General features: G+C 58.3%; 4 protein-coding genes and 1 pseudogene across 5 annotated transcripts; all 5 read right to left on the reverse strand.

Moving 5' to 3' along the window:
• Positions 1 to 930: 930 nt before the first annotated feature.
• On the reverse strand, positions 931 to 1,623 carry LINJ_32_2060 (annotated as a pseudogene). The gene has a single exon. A coding segment is annotated over exon 1 (693 nt).
• Positions 1,624 to 4,262: 2,639 nt separating this feature from the next.
• Positions 4,263 to 5,096, reverse strand: LINJ_32_2070 (putative 1-acyl-sn-glycerol-3-phosphateacyltransferase-lik e protein; the record flags this gene model as incomplete). The annotated part of the gene is made up of 1 exon (XM_001467848.1): positions 4,263 to 5,096. The coding sequence occupies one exon, from the start codon at positions 5,094 to 5,096 to the stop codon at positions 4,263 to 4,265; it is 834 nt and encodes a 277-aa protein (XP_001467885.1).
• A 1,593-nt stretch (positions 5,097 to 6,689) lies between these two features.
• Positions 6,690 to 8,120, reverse strand: LINJ_32_2080 (hypothetical protein; the record flags this gene model as incomplete). Its single annotated transcript, XM_001467849.1, has 1 exon — positions 6,690 to 8,120. One exon carries the CDS (start codon positions 8,118 to 8,120, stop codon positions 6,690 to 6,692), a length of 1,431 nt encoding a protein of 476 aa, XP_001467886.1.
• Positions 8,121 to 13,154: 5,034 nt separating this feature from the next.
• Positions 13,155 to 14,048, reverse strand: LINJ_32_2090 (conserved hypothetical protein; the record flags this gene model as incomplete). The annotated part of the gene is made up of 1 exon (XM_001467850.1): positions 13,155 to 14,048. The coding sequence occupies one exon, from the start codon at positions 14,046 to 14,048 to the stop codon at positions 13,155 to 13,157; it is 894 nt and encodes a 297-aa protein (XP_001467887.1).
• A 781-nt stretch (positions 14,049 to 14,829) lies between these two features.
• LINJ_32_2100 (conserved hypothetical protein) lies at positions 14,830 to 15,276 on the reverse strand (the record flags this gene model as incomplete). The annotated part of the gene is made up of 1 exon (XM_001467851.1): positions 14,830 to 15,276. One exon carries the CDS (start codon positions 15,274 to 15,276, stop codon positions 14,830 to 14,832), a length of 447 nt encoding a protein of 148 aa, XP_001467888.1.
• Between the last annotated feature and the right edge of the window lie 131 nt (positions 15,277 to 15,407).

Here is a 15,407-nt window from a genome sequence, read left to right on the forward strand (position 1 = left end):
AAAGAATACGATCAATGGAAATTCAAGAATGAGAAAGGGGGAAAAAAAAACACCACACGTACCGGAGCAACCAGACACGCGGAACAAAACAGAGAGACCACTGACGAGTTGAGATGCGGCTGTAGCACCTCTTCATGCTAGCATACCACGAAGCGTCGATGCCTGTCGCACATCACTACGTCCGCTGCGAATGAACCAGCAATGTGCGCGGCGGGTTACTCTACTTCAGCGCCGTTGAGTAGCGCGTCACAAAAAGACTGGCGGGGAGCAGCAGGCTCAGCTGACGCAAATTTTCAGGAAGCAGCCGGGCCTTATCGGCGGACGATGACGTGCTCGCCTATCGGCCGTTCCCTCTCGGTGCCACTGTGCTCGTCTTCTGATCCGCGCCGACGGAGGAGCGACTGGGCGTCGTGCCGCTGGGTCGAAATCTCGAGGCAAAGTTTCTGCGCATCGACGGCGTGGAGGACGCACACGATGATAGACACTGCGGAAGGTCGAGTAACATCATCGAACCTTGATGCGAGACGGAGGGCCGCTGCATATGTGCTGCACCATCTTCGTACTCGGGCGTGTGCATGGGCTTCGTCTCGCGCTTCCGCTGCAGAGGTGTGCACACGCGTGAAGCGCGAAGTCTGCTGGAAGCTACGGTGTGTGGCAACTGTGTCTTCGCCGCCGTCAGCTCAGCTTTACCAGCGGCGCTGGCTGGCGCCGGGGTGTTACCGGCAGGCCTTCCGCCGCGAAAACGCAGCAGTGCCACGTAGAGCGCCTCTCACACTGCACAATGTGATTCACAGAGTGGCCGTAGGACGCCATGACGACCTCGGGGCGGTGCAGGAAGCTGACTGCTAGAGACCACAGCGCGGTGATGATGTCGTGCTGCCACTGCTGACTAGTGATCTCCGCGCGGTGGGTCGAGACGAGCCGACGGAACTACTCCAAGTCGTGGAGGGCTTCGTCGTCGTGCATCAGAGCTTGGAGCACCATCACGGCATTGCGCACCAGCTCGTCAGAGGCCGTGACTCCCTTGTCTGCCAGCGAGCAAAGATTCGCCATCCGCACCGCATCCCGCTCTGCGAAACTGACGAAGGCCTCGCCAATGCTGCGCCGGAGAGCATGATCAGCTGCGAGCACCTTCTTCGGGAAGTCCGTTACGGGACAGCTACTGGCGCGATACTGCAAGGCGCTGCACGCCTTGCGCACGCGGATCGCTTCCGAGACGCCGAGAAGCGGCATCTCTAGTCGCGTGCGAGTCCGCTCGAGCGACACCTGGCTGGAGTGCATCAGCACCGTCTCCTGGTCCGTGGTCCACAGAATCGACAGACGATCAGGATCGGCGTACGGCGAGTCGCCCACTTTACTTTCCGGATCGTGAGACTCCTCATCCTCTTCGGCATCGCCTCCGCAGCCCACCTACGTGCGCTGCGGCTGGCCTGCAGCGTCTGCCTCACTGCACTCAGACGACGACGCGCCATTCACCTCGCCGTACATCGATTGCGGCTCATGCCGCCGTGTAGCGTGGCCCGACTCCTGTTTGGCCTCGCCCTTGTTCAGATGTGCGCACTCGCTGACGTCTGCTTGGTTCTCCGCCGGCATAATGCAGCCCTGCGAGTGGTGTTGCTGCATGATGTCGGCCTGCCCGATGACTGTAATACCTACGATTGGTGGGAACGCGCCTGCGCAGCTTCCTTTTTGTGTGTGTGTGGAACTAGACGATGGCACGACACCTACAGAAATGGGGAATAACGGAACAGCACAAGGAAAAAGAATCCACACAGCCGCATACGCGCAGAGACACGCATATACACAGGGGGACTTACAGGGAACGAATGGACAGAAAAAGAGAAAGGAACCGCACGTTGTCGAGACTGCTGCCCGTGGAGAAAAGAGGATCCCGTTTTTGCTAAAATTCTTAGGAGGACGGTGCGGAGTGTGATGCGACGTCAAGGAAAAGGAGAGAGAGACCGCTACTGCACACAGCAGTGGGTGCGCAGGCGATGGGCAATGGTATATGTATTTGCGTCCTTTAGTGTGCGTCTGTACTGGCTGCGCCTTCTGCGTGTTGCGAGACAATGCGTTGAAGAAAGAGCGACAAGAGAAAATAAAGCGAGCGTGGGTGCGCGTGCGAAGAACAAGCAGTGATGAATCGGTTTAAAGCCAAAGAAGAAAAAAGGAAGGCGAAACGCAGAGGTGCGTGGCAGTGAAGGGCTGACAAGTGAGCAAGGAGGACTGTGGAACGGGGGTGGGGTTGCAGTAGGTCTGCCACGCCCTTCATGACAGAATGCGAAGAGGAGAACAAGAAGGAGTGAGAGAATTTGGCGGACGGCATGGAGTGCATGGAAGAGGGCGGTAAGAACGATAAAAGAAGGAGGAAATTGCTGCAAGGCAAACGGAGCCTCGTGTCGTCGCAAACGTAAGATGGTAGGCTTTCTGTTGGCGGAACACAGCAAGAGTGATTACCTCACCCCCCCCACCCACCACTGCCGCCACGTATGTGTTCGGGCAAGCTCCTCCCCCCCCAATGCCATGCGAGCTCGCTGTGTGGGATTCTCCCATTCTCTTCTTCTCTGAAGCCGGCGTGACAAGAAGTAATAAACCACGATCTCTGAACACATCGAAGAGGTCAAACCCTCTCTCACCCACACGGGTTCTAATCAGAAAAGGAGGGAGATGTACAGCAGAACTTCGTCTACACACACAAAATTTACGTTCTGCAGCGCTTTCCACCTCGGGTGCAGCTCCTTGAAAATATTTGTTCGCTTACCCTATACATCCATTATCTGCCACCGTGCATGAGTCGAGCTCCACACTAGACCTTTTCATGCCAAAGGCACCGCATCGCCTGGTGCGAAGCAGCGTGAGACACACGTGCTACAGCAATGCGCCGACTCAGCCATCTGAGCATGGCCTCTGCCTCAAACTCTACCCACCACGGCCGCCTCGCAGGCCGCTCCCCATCATGCCAAGCCGCCACCCCTGGTGCGCCCACCGGGGTTACAATCAGCCTCCCCGCAACACTAGACAGTGAGAGGGTCGGAAGTGACCTACGCTCGAGTCATGCTGACGCTCTGCCCGTCATATAGACGGCACAAGCGTGTTTAGCATCGCACCGCCCTCCAACGCAGCGCCATCCGCGACCTAGCCGCCGACATCAGCAGCGATGCATCACTCTGGCCTTCCCATGCTTCAGGTTCTTGACCCTGTCATGGCCAAAAGCAGTTTGACATTTCATAGAAATTGGAGGGGGCGGGGAGTCGCCTGGCTTCCCCGCAGAGTCCGTACTGTACCCTGGCTACTACTCTTAGATGTCGCCCGCCACCAAGGCTCGACATAAAGAAGTGATAGAAGCACGCGTTGTCCGCCATTTTCCGACTAGCAGCGCACCAACGACCACGCAAGAGAAGCGCCTAAGGTGCGAGCGAGAGTTCCATATCGAAGAGCTGCAGAGGCTACTCCTGTTTTCTGCTTTTCGTTTATGTTGCAGCTGCTGCACTGCAGCAGCTGAAATACGTGTCATTACACAAAGTACTCATGCGCGCAAGGCGCACGGCTTCGCGGTGAGAAAAACATAAAGAAAAAGATGATGGAGAAAGTCACCGCAAAATAACGACACGTGGATGGATTCTTACAAAAAAAGCGCTAATGATGGATGAAAAATGAAGAAGGAGCTTGCTGAAACACACAGGCACACACGCACACGCGCCTGCGACGACATCATACCCACACTCGTAAAAAAACATATCGCCTTTCTTTTTGAAACACTTCTTTTTTCCTTTTTCGTTTTCACGTGCCCTCAGACGATCCCTCTCCCAGCACATACGAAGGTCAGCTCAAGAGCGATGCACCACAGCAAGAGCAGCACGTATAGTGCCACATGCTCGCGAATGCCCCCTAGAGGCCTGGAGGGAGATGGATCTACAAACCGCAGCATACGTATAAGAGGAGGCTACTACTGAGTGTAGCAGTAACCACGAGAAACGGCGCCATCAACTCCTGCGATTATCAGCTCCAACGGAGACGCACGGAAAGCATACATGCACAAGCGTATGCGTTCACCCACGTTCTTATCTACCGCATTCCAGTGTGTGTGTGGTGTGCCATCGTGTGGCACGATTGCCCCGTCCCGATGCTTAACGGTAGAAACAACACAAAAGATAAAAAATAATATTAATCGATGCCAACCATTATCGTCTATCTGTGGGCTCATTGACGTGTACTCACGGAGCCTTCCCATTCAAATAAAACTGCGCAGAGGGAGGCTTCGCCTAAGCCTTCGCCTGCCGCGCATGTAGCTCGATGCGGTCCGGATGCTTCTCGCGCAGCTCTGTGATGACATTCCACACGTGCTGCGACAGCTCCTCGGCCGATTTAAAACTTCTGGCGTCGATTGGATCCCCAAAGGAAAAGTACGCGTCCGCGGCGTCCATCAGCGCCGACCCGCGCGGCCATAGCTTTTCCGTCCCGCTCACTGCCAGTGGCACGATTGTGGCTCCCTCGTCGACAGCGAGAGAGAAGAATCCCAGGCGGAACGGGTTCAGCGGGCCGTCGGGGTTCATGTTTCGAATACCCTCCGGGAAGACACAGAGCATGCGGCCACGGCGCAGACGCCTTCGCGCGTTTTCCATCATCGGGCCAACCGTGCCTTTCACCGTCGCAAAGCTTGTCTTCTTGTCACGGAAGTGCACGGGTAGGTCGCCGGCGTTGTACAGCGCCCACCCACCAAACGGTACACGGAACAATCCAGCCTTCGCGATCCACGTGCCATCGCGGGGCATTAAAGAGCGGATGGCCACAAATGGGTCGGCACCGCTGAGGTGGTTCAGCATGAGGATCACCTTCTTGCTCTTCACCTCCGGGAACTTGTTGAGGACATGAATGGACCAGAACGGGTTCAGCAGATCCATACCAACAAAGCTGACCTTGCGCAAAATGTGGCCGCAGATATCCTGGCGGAACTCAGACGTCGTGAAGGGAAAGGAGACCACGATGAAGATGACCTGTGCGACCCAGATGATAACCCACTGCAGCACCAGGGACAGGATGAGGTACAACGTGCACAATAACCGGAGAAACTGGTTAGGGTGTCTCCGTTCTGCCATGGTGCCGTGCAGTTCTGATCGGTCTGGGAGGCAAAGTCTGTGCGCCAGGACAAAAACGATAAATCAAAGTAGGCGCGCTGAACAGCAAGCCAAAGCCAAATTGTTATCAAACACGGCACCCTATTCCTGGGGAAGAGGGAGATGAACAGACGATGGTCAGATGATAGCAGAGGGGCGGGGGCAACACACCGACTGTGTGACGTCTTCGTCTCTCACTCTACTCCTTGGTTGTCTTTCTTTTTCTTTTTCGATTCGACGGGTTCGCAAGCGTGCTACTCTTCTCTACACAAAAGATCAAGAAGTCTCAGGGTAGGGGCAGAGGTGGCGATGGCGGTGGTAGTGGAGGTGGTGTGCGGACGCGAGCATGCGCACACCCACGCACAAACTAGGGAAGAGAAACGGCGTGCGGCTGTGCGTAGATGCCTATGTGCATGTACGTATGTGAAGAATGGCGAGTTCGACCGTAATAAACGGCCCTGTAGAGGTTCGGCAGCTATGATTTACAGCGATGATTTCTTGCGATACGCTAAGCAGCAAAGCGCACACACACACGCACGCGAGCTCGGAGTAATGGGCCAGCTAAGCAGAAGACACTCAGCGCGCAAAAAAAAAGAGAGATTAGGTATACCGGCTTATGTATGTGTTCCTCATAAACGAAGATCTGTTGACGGTGGCAGGGAGAGACACATGCAGATGTTACAGGGCGAGAACGGGTAACAGGATAGGTGCAGGCTACAGTCAGGCGAAGGATCTAATCACGCACGACGAAACACGCAGCCGCAAGGAGGGGAAGGGAGGAAACACCAGATAAGAAAGCCAAGTACGCGTGGGAGTGAGGCAACTTTCGGCCCTCTCGGCAGCACGCACGGGAGTACTCTCCAGTCGGATCGGGAGGGACACAGCAAACGCGCTTTCGCATGCGCCTTGCTTCTCTGTTTTGTCTGATGTTGTCTTTGTTTGGCGCGGGAGGTGGGGGGGGGGGGGGTTAAGGCCAACGTGCCCACTCGCCGTCAGCGAGCATGCGCTATACTCCACACTAGCCCAGGCTTGCCAAAGGCCCTCATCGCGTGCTGTCAGCCATCGCTTTCGCCAGGCGTTGCGGCAATGCGCCCACTCGGTCATCTCTGAACGCACCCTGCCTCAAAGTCCATCGACCAACTCCTTGCGGGTCGCTTCAGAAAATCGCCGGCCAGCGCCTGACCGCCGACATCAGCAGCGATGCATCACTCGGGCTTACCCCTAAGTTCTAAGTGCTTGAACCTGTCAGCACCAGAAACAGCTCGATATTGGCAGGGATGGAAGGCCTTCCCGGCTCCCCCTCCACCCCTCCCACATAGAGTGCGGAGAGGGAGGGGCGCTAGGCCGCGGATGCCAGGCGGAGATGTCCCCCTGTCATCAGGAGCGCACGCAAAGAAGTAGAAACATATATATATTGAGCACAAAAAAGGGGTTGTGAAGCAGCACAATAGTGGGAAAGACGCAATTTCAGCACGCACTCGTGCGCCAAAAGAGAACGTATGTAAGCAGTGCCCGGCCAAGGGTGATTCGGCAACAAACGAAAACGAGGCGGCGTGTCTGCCTCGAGCTCTTTTCTTACAGTTCGCTCAGTGCCTCTCCAGAATCTCGCAAGGCGTCATCGGCGTCGCCGCACCTTGCCAGGATCTGACGCAGGCTGCGACCATGCTTAGCCGCTGCTTGAACAGCGGCAGCGTACTCAGATGTGAGATGTGCAGACTGCGGCACTGACGTCACAACCGCCGGCAGGCGCCTATGCCGCACCGTTGATCTTGACATCAACGGCCTCACATGCGCGCCGGGCAAGAGGGATGAGCGCGTGTCGGTAAGCAGGTAGCGCTTTGTGCCGCTGTGCCGCCGCCCGACCTCGCACTCGAGGAGGCTTTCTGCCTCCGACGCGTCATGGAGGTCGTCACCAGCGTGGAAGACGCCTGAGTCCGCTGTACTGATGTCGAGCTCGTGGTCGATGAAAGTGACAATCGAGCTATTGGGGGAGCGCAACGAAAACTCGCGTGAGCCAACGCCAGCTACGGCCACAGCCGCTACCTCCTCCACCGCCGAGCCTGAAACGCTGGTGGTCGCTCTCAAGCACGACGCACGCGGCCCAGAGCTTGACGTGGGATTCGCGCCATGCGGAGGCTGTGCGGAAAAAGACTCGTCGCCATGGTGTGCCGTGGGGCTTCTAAACGCTAAAGTGGCTACTTTCACAACAGCAGACCGAGGCCGGTTCACTTCCTCCTCAGGTGACGACCTGTGCACCAGAGCCTTATTCCTGTTTGCCACCTTATGCAGCGCTGGAGCCGAGTGACACCGGATCAACCCTGCGCCGCGCAACTGATTGAGCTGCGATGAGGCAGCCGACATGAGCGACGAGGATGAAAACGAAAGCACGTTTTGCACCGCTACGCCCTGCCATGTGTCGGCTGGTGATGAGGCCACACAGCCCTTCTGCAAAGTTGGGTGGGATGCTCCGATGGACGGGACAAGTATCGGCGTAGTCGATGGCTGCGGCAAAACAGCTGCCTGCGTCACCGCATCTTTATGCTCTTCCTCTGGCGGATGCGTTGGCAGCACGCTCGGTGCGATGCTGCTAAAGGCTTCCGAAAGGAGTGGGTAGCCGAGGTCCGGCGACATCCGCGTGCTATCGTGGTCGTTGTGGTGTGCCGCCGCAGTGCCAGTGACTTCGGGCCGCCAAGACAAGGCGGGGAACAAGGAGACCGAGCCCTTGGTAAAGCTAGATGGGGTGGTGATCACGGATGCTTCCTCCCTTTGTGTGTATGACCGCGCTCCGGCCATGGTTGACTCTGGCCGGAGACAGGAGGCTAAGTTGCTGATGGGGCATGTATGCGCGTTCAGCTGGTCGCGTAGCAATTTCAAGGGCTCATAGCAGGCTGGTGTGCTCTTCGTGTCACCTTGTGTGGGGGAGTTACGCTGGCATTCCTTTGTGTCTAACGGCAATATGCCTTTCAGCGGCTGCTCTGCGGATGAGCCTGAAGGTGGCGACTGCATATTGCCGGTAGAAGAGGAGAAGGCGCCAGCTGGGCAATAATCGTTGCAGCAGTAATGGTCGCACAAGAGGAAGGTGCCCCTCCCGTGTTTGTGCGTGATGCACGAGTCCTCGCTCAAGATCTCGTTGGCGGGGTGTTGGAGTACGTTGCCAAGACAAGCCTTGAGACCAGGGCGCCTGCTGCCCTTTTTTGTTCCCCAACCCCCACCCCCTCCTTTTCTTGCACTTGCAGCGCACAGAAACACACACGAAACCGAGCGAGGCGCTTATGCGCATGACGGCCAATGCCGGAATCGCACGCCCACAAACAGCAAAAAGATCACAAGAGAAGAAAAGCAGTGGTCGTGACAGAAGCGACCGTGATCGCAAAAAAAAAGCAGGAAAACTGTGTGAGGGAAAGCCTCAGCAAACAACAAGAGCAACGCGGCACCACAGACGAATCCAAGTGCGCGTCTGTGTGTGTTTGTGTGCGCGTGTGGGAGTGGACAAGTGCAAGCTCTGCGGCGGAAGAGAAATGTGCTGTGGGCGGGCCAGAGAGAACACCAATAAGGCAGACATCAGCGCAAACATTCAATGGAGGGTGAGAAAAAGGGAAGTGCGAGCAGCGCCTACAAGGCGAGGGCGTACAGACAGAGGTAGAAAGGACAACTACACCATTGTAGAAGGGGCCGGAACAATATCACGGTCCCCTGCGCATTCGAGGGTGTGCCCTACTCACCTCCACCCCCCCCCCACAACAGAACGCACACGTCTACGTCTCGCAAAAGCAAAAAGACGAAGGGTGCGCAATACGACACCATCCTGCTCCTTCCTTTGCTTTCCTTCGTGTATCGCAGCTAGGCTCAGCACAATGCACAAGAGTGCGCCTGAACGCTGTTCGAAGATACGCGTGAGCCCAAGCAGCTTACAGTGAAGCCTACCAAAACGTACACCGCGTTCCTTTCTCCGCTGTTGTTCAAGCTGTGCCCATGTCGCTAAAATAGAAATTAAGCCAGACAGCACACTAGCAGCCCCGTCACAGGCACCGCATCGCCTGGTGCGAAGCAGCGTGAGACACACGTGCTACAGCAATGCGCCGACTCAGCCATCTGAGCATGGCCTCTGCCTCAAACTCTACCCACCACGGCCGCCTCGCAGGCCGACTCGCAGGCCGCTCCCCCATCATGCCGGTCGCCGCACGGTGTGTGTCCACCATCAGGGATGGTACTCGGGCTCCCCACACCAGTGGGCAGTTAGGGCCGGAAGGGGTGCGCTCTAGCCACGCGTACACTCTGCCTAACACAAGCATGGCACAACCGTGTCCGCTGTCGCGGCTAACTCCGACACAAGGCCATCCTGGACCTGAGCGCCGACATCAGTAGTGATGCACGCTCTGGCCGCTCCTTCGTCGAACATCCTTGACAAAATAAGCACAAAGTGCTCCGGCGTTTACCAGGCATGGGGATGGAGGGAAGCAGGGGGGCTGCTCGGCGTCCACCCAGAGAGGTGTTTGCTGGGCCCTGCAGCACCACACACTAAGGTGTCTCTCTTCATCGGTGTAGAGCAGTGCATGAATGCCCCTTGCTTTCAGCACGCCATTCTGCCACGAGCAAGTCCGCAAACGCATACACGCATATACAAGCATGGCGTACCTGCCTTTGCTGCACTGTGGCTCAATCCGGGTCCTCTGGGACGAGCCGTCCTGCCGTCGAATCGGGGGTATGCGTCTTGCGGCCTTTTCTGGCCCTTCCCGTTCCTTCTGAGCATATGTGGTGCGCAATGGGCGCCAGACGGGCATGGGTGCACCGCACACCTTGACCCGCGAGGGCCGCGTCCAGTCTCGTACTCGACGGCGGAGGCCGTGGTGTCTATCATGCGGCGAGTAGGGGGTGTTCCAGGTGCATGCCGGGTGAGCCCAGGGGGGATGTTGGCCATCCTCGGGCCAGGGCACTCTGAGATCCGGCGCAACCTGCCTTGTGCCACGCCTATCCCTCTGAGTCGCGTATAGCCGCTCTACTCCATCAGGTTCTGTAGAGATTCTCCACATTAGAACCTGGAGGGCTCGGTGGTGCGACGCCGTGCGGTTCTCCTCACGCTCCCGGCATCCGTGCCGCATCAGTCTGCCCGGCCGGATGCAGGGGATGCCGCGTGTTTTGCGCCCATGCGTTTTGGGGCTCATCGGTGTGGATACCTTCGCGCCTTCTCCGTCGATCACTCGTGCTCCTCTCACCTCTGCACGCCCTGCTTCGATGTGACGCGCCATGTCGTCTGTACCTGACAGCGTCGGCACACAGTGCTCGCACTAACGGATCCTGGGGCCTGTTTCAAAACGACGCTGCTGCGTCGGTCAGTCGCTGTCCTCATCCTCCATTTCCCTCTCTGTCATGGGGGAGGGGAGGGCGGCATGTCGGCACGGCTCGCCCGCACGTGCCGCGACAGGTGGGATAGGTGGGACGCCGCTATGAGCCTGCGGCGACATGGAACACTCCACCCTCTCCTGAGTCCGCGCGCCCTGCACAGGAGCGGGCATGTCAAGCGGAGGGAGGGGGGCCGTGCATAAGCATGTGCCTGCACGCAGAGAGATCATGGCTTGTCCTTCCGAAAAGGCACAGGGGGGGGAGAGCACCGCAACGCCAGCGCAGTAGTAGGCAGCACACCACCTGCGACCCCACGCTGTCGCTGCCCGTCACCCGCCACTGCAGGAGCCCAAAGTGCGGACAGGTGCTCGTGCGCAGCTGGGCGAGGAGGGTCGCCTGTCGTCTCGTCAGCTCAGCATCCGCGCTCTTGTGGTGCCGGGCAGATGCCGCCTAGTAGCTGCTCTCGTCTCAGCGTGCCGCATCGCGTAGCGCCGTTTCGGTGCGCGTCGGCCGGGCGTCGGAGACCGGTGGCCAGGTCCGGAATCCATGCAGTTGGCGTCGGCGCCCCTGGCACTGCCTGTTTTGCGAGCTTGTTCAGCCTGCCTTTGGGTTCCCACCCGCAATGGACCAAGGCAATCGGTGCTCGAAGGCGCACGCGACGGCCCACAGCAGCGCCAGCGCACGTGCCCAGGTCCGTCGCGCTCCGCCATCCTCCACAATGACAGGGCCACGTGTCGAGCGCCGTGAGGGCGGGAGAGCGAGTCCGCAACAACGGCAACCCCACATGCCTCTCTGTGTTGTAGCTGGTCAAGCCATCCTCGCAGCAGTTCAGGCGCCAGCACCACTGCTCCATACTCGGCGCGGGCGCCGCACGCAAGGCCGCCGCAGCTCCTTGCCCGTGTACACCTGTGCGCGCGTTATCACGATAGCGCACCGCGGCCGCACCTGACTTGGTGTCTGTCTGTGCTGTGCCGTCTGTCCACCGCGGGTAGCAGAGCTGCGTGACGCGGGAGAGTCGCTGCCTGCCTGCCGCTGGCTTTCTCTTCGTCTGGAGAGCCCGCCCGCGCCCACTGCCGAGAGAAAAAGCAGATGACGGCACGGGCCTTGCCCAAAGCTCACCTTGTCTAAATCGCCAGAATCAGCGCGTACACCGCACGCGCGGACGCGATGCAGACCGTCGCCGCCGTCGTGCTCTCGGCGATCGACGGTGTCGCATTCAACGGGTGCGACGCTAAGTCATCAGAGAGCCGCGACACTGCGCTGGCCTTGGAGAGGGCCTTCGACTACCTCGTCAACTCCGGCGTGGCTCTCGCGCGTGCGAGCCCTCTGCAGCGCATGTTCCCGGGACGAGCGGACGATAGAACCCGTGGTCCTGGTGTGTCTAACCGCGAACAGGAGCACGAAAAGGGGGGGAGGCACGGTAGGAAGAGAACACGCACTTGCAGAGCAGCAGGATGCCGAAGTGCCCCTATCACGGGTACAGCCTCCCCAGCGAGGTTTGTGGGTGGGAGATACGGCGGAAGCGGGCAGAAGGGCCAAAGCAGCCAAATGAAGTAAGCGCAACCTTGCACGCCCCCTCTCACGGCGGACACACCACAGTGTACGCCGCCGAACCGGAATGGAAGCGTCGCGCAGCTTCGCAGCCGCCGGACACTGTCCAAGCTGTTGGCAGAAACGCGCGATCTTGCGCTGTGGACCCGCACACGGCACTTCTGTTCATCCACCGCGCGGCCGTGTCGTGTCGTGCGCACAAGAACGAAAAAGGGGTAACAAAAATGGTGGATGGATGGAGGCTCTCCGCGTCTGACCTCTTCGTCAGCGATAGTTGCCCGCTCGCCTTCTCATCCGCTTGCGCGACACCACGATACCGAAAATGCTCTGACTCTGCTCATCGGCTTTGTCACGCTCCCCTCCTCTTCGAGGGGGAGAGAGAGAGGCTGCAGGTATCACCTAGCATGTGGGTGTGGGTGTGCGCGTGTGTAGCGAAGCGTGCTCAAGAGCAGGGAGGGGACGCGGGCGATTCGCCGGCAGCAATATGAAAGCGATCGCAACGATATGCAATGCGGAAGGAAAAGAAGAAGCTGAAGAAGGAGCAAATACACGAGAGACAAGGCGGCAAACTCTTTCATGACCATCTGCAGAGTGCTGCCGTGACGGAACGCGGGCGTGGGTCTCTGCATATATGAGCGAGTAAGTGCCCCAGACTCGACCGGACAGGTGACACACACTGGTGCCTCTCCCTCTCCCTTCCCTCCCCCGACACACATGCGCACTCACATACACACCAGCCCATACCAACATCATCTATGACGGGCTCGTGTGGAGAGTCTCCCTCAAAACGCAGGAGCTTGTCTACGCGATGCGATGCACCAAGACGGCGCTTCTTCCTCCGCATGTATTCTTTTATGTCACATCTACGCGACTGCGCAGGTGCTTGTATGCTTACTCGATATTAAGTCATCACTTGCCCTGGTGGATTGTCTGTTTGTGTGTGTGTGTGTGCGTGCGCGGAGAGCCAGAGGCGCGAGTGATGTAGAAAGTGTGAAGTAGAGAACTAGATCAAGGCTGACAGGCTGCGGAGACGCATCACAGTAGAAGGTGGGTGCCTGAGCTCTCCCCTTGAGCCGGCGCCGCCCTACACACTCACACATAAGCGCCCGCATCATCCCGTGCGCGTCTGCCCCACCCACCCCCGCGCGCTCACGCCGTCTCCTCCGTGTTATCTGCGGCGGCGCATTCGAATTCCCTCCTGTCTTCGTCCTCTTCTCCGGCACGCGCGTTAGCACCCCAATCGGAGTCTTCGTCCTCCCCAGCCTTGTCGTTCTCTTCGTCATCTTCAGAGCATGAAGGTTGCTGCCATTCGCGTCGGTTTTTTAGACGTCCGCGGCGCTCATTCAGCGGGCGAGCAGCCGACAGGTCTATCGAATCCAAGTCGAGGCCGCGTCGTGCCTCACTCTCCTGCAGCTCCGTCTCCACGTACTTGTCCTGAAAGGCAGATATCTCCGCGGAGTTCGCGCACTTCTGGTAGCCGGCCAGTAACTCACGATTCACGTCAAAGAAGCTCGCTCCATAGGAGAAGTACGCCATGATGCTTCGGGCGTCGTCCATCAGGCCCACAATCGCCAGTGTCGCCGCCAGGGCCTCTGCGCAGTTCAGCTTCGACGGTCGGCCGTAATTCACAGGGTTAGCTGCCAGCAGCAGTGGCAAAAGCCGTGGGGCCGACATGCGCATTTTTCGCCACGGCACGGCATCCAGCTCCTTCCATGAGCAGTCCACAACAGCGGCCCCGTTCTGCAGCACAATGCCGCGATCGGCGGGACTGACGATCTCCGTCGCGCTTGGGGTCAGTACCACGCCGTGGAATGGCTCGTTGAGGCGCAGGAGGCGCAGCGCGTTCAGGCGATACAACTTCTTGCCAGAACAGGCATTGGGGTCGCACTGCTCAAAGTCCCACATGGCAAGTGGCACGCTGCACGGATGAGCTGGTGGCTCGTTGCTGTGGAACCCACTCGTCGAGCATACACCGCCAGAGCCGCCGCCTCGTCCTCGACCACGGAAACGGCCGCTGCGTGTGCGCGCATCGCCCTTGCCCATTGGTCGCACAAAACAGAGCTGTTTCGTTGTTGTTTGATGATTTAGTTCGAGGAAGAGTAGCGAGACTGCGGAGAATCACCACACGCCGCTTCACCTCGTTTCGGCAATCGATGGAACACGCACACACACACAGCTGAGGGTGCTTTTCTTTCAGACTCGACCTCCTCCGCCACGTATATAGATCGAACCTCAGCGCCAATGAGAAGCCTTTTATCGTCCGCTGCTGAGGATATATATCGAGGATGGGCACAAACTACGGCGAACTCAGCGCGGTGAAACCGGCGTGAGGAGAAGAGAGGGGATAGGGATGGGGTCGAGAGACAATCCTGCGCTTGCGACGGCGATGCTGCCACCGGATTCGGCACCCACAAAACGCGAGGGAAAAGAAACAGCAGCAGCAGCGAAACAACACACCGTGAAAGCGGTTCTTCCCATGGTGAATCTTACCAGCCTCACGAGCAGTAGGCAATATGCTCACGATAGTTGCCCTTCCTGTTAAGAAGCTCCATGCAGACTGATCGCGCCACTCACCCTCTGCGGAAAGAGGGGAAGGGCAAAGGACAGCGAATGGAGGTGCTCCCTGTAGGGGAACTTTTTGTGGACGTCTTTGCCAGTACGTCGTTTTACGTCAGTGTACTTTATTCGTCGCTTATCCGTACAACGCGGTATACTTACACACACACACATATATATATACAGAAGGTGGAGACCAACAACGCACTCCTCCATCAGCGTGCCACGTTGGGCAGTGCTCTCACATGCCCTGGTGAAATTTTTTGCGTCAGTAGTTGCGGCGTTTGAGCGTCTTCTTCGCGGTTGTGGTAATCGCCGACGTGTCGCGCGGAGCTGCATCGGTCGTCTGCGCAGTCGCCGTGGACGCTTTCACCAACTCTGCGAATGATTTCGTGGAAAAGGAGCGCCGCTTTGCTGGAACTGTCTCAGCGGCAGCAGCGCTTTTTGCTGACGTTGTCAGGGACAAATGCGTGTGCGGCGCTGCCCCCTCTTCGTTCCTCGCGCTCGCCGCTGTGGAGGCGTCAGCCTCGGTGCGACGCTTCTTCGGTGCACCAGCCTCCATCCTGTCGCGTGCCTCACCCATTACTTCCTCGTTTCCCGTCTCGCGGCTGCGCTTGTGCGCGCGGCGCTTCTGCAGGTAGGTCTCCCGCTCCTTCTCGAGGTTGCGCAGGTGGGCAACATAGTTTTGTCGCTTGACACGGTGTTTCTTGGGCATTCGAGCACACAAGAAAAGCTAGATGGGCAGTTGCACGAGTTCTGAGGTGGTGGGTAGGGGCCGCAGAACAGAGGTGGAAGGAGAGAGAGACTCTCTCGAACAGGCAAGGGGCGCTGGCGCTGCGGCACAAC

This window comes from Leishmania infantum, chromosome 32 (genome assembly GCF_000002875.2).
Source record: "Leishmania infantum JPCM5 genome chromosome 32".
In the NCBI taxonomy this organism is placed as follows: domain Eukaryota; phylum Euglenozoa; class Kinetoplastea; order Trypanosomatida; family Trypanosomatidae; genus Leishmania; species Leishmania infantum.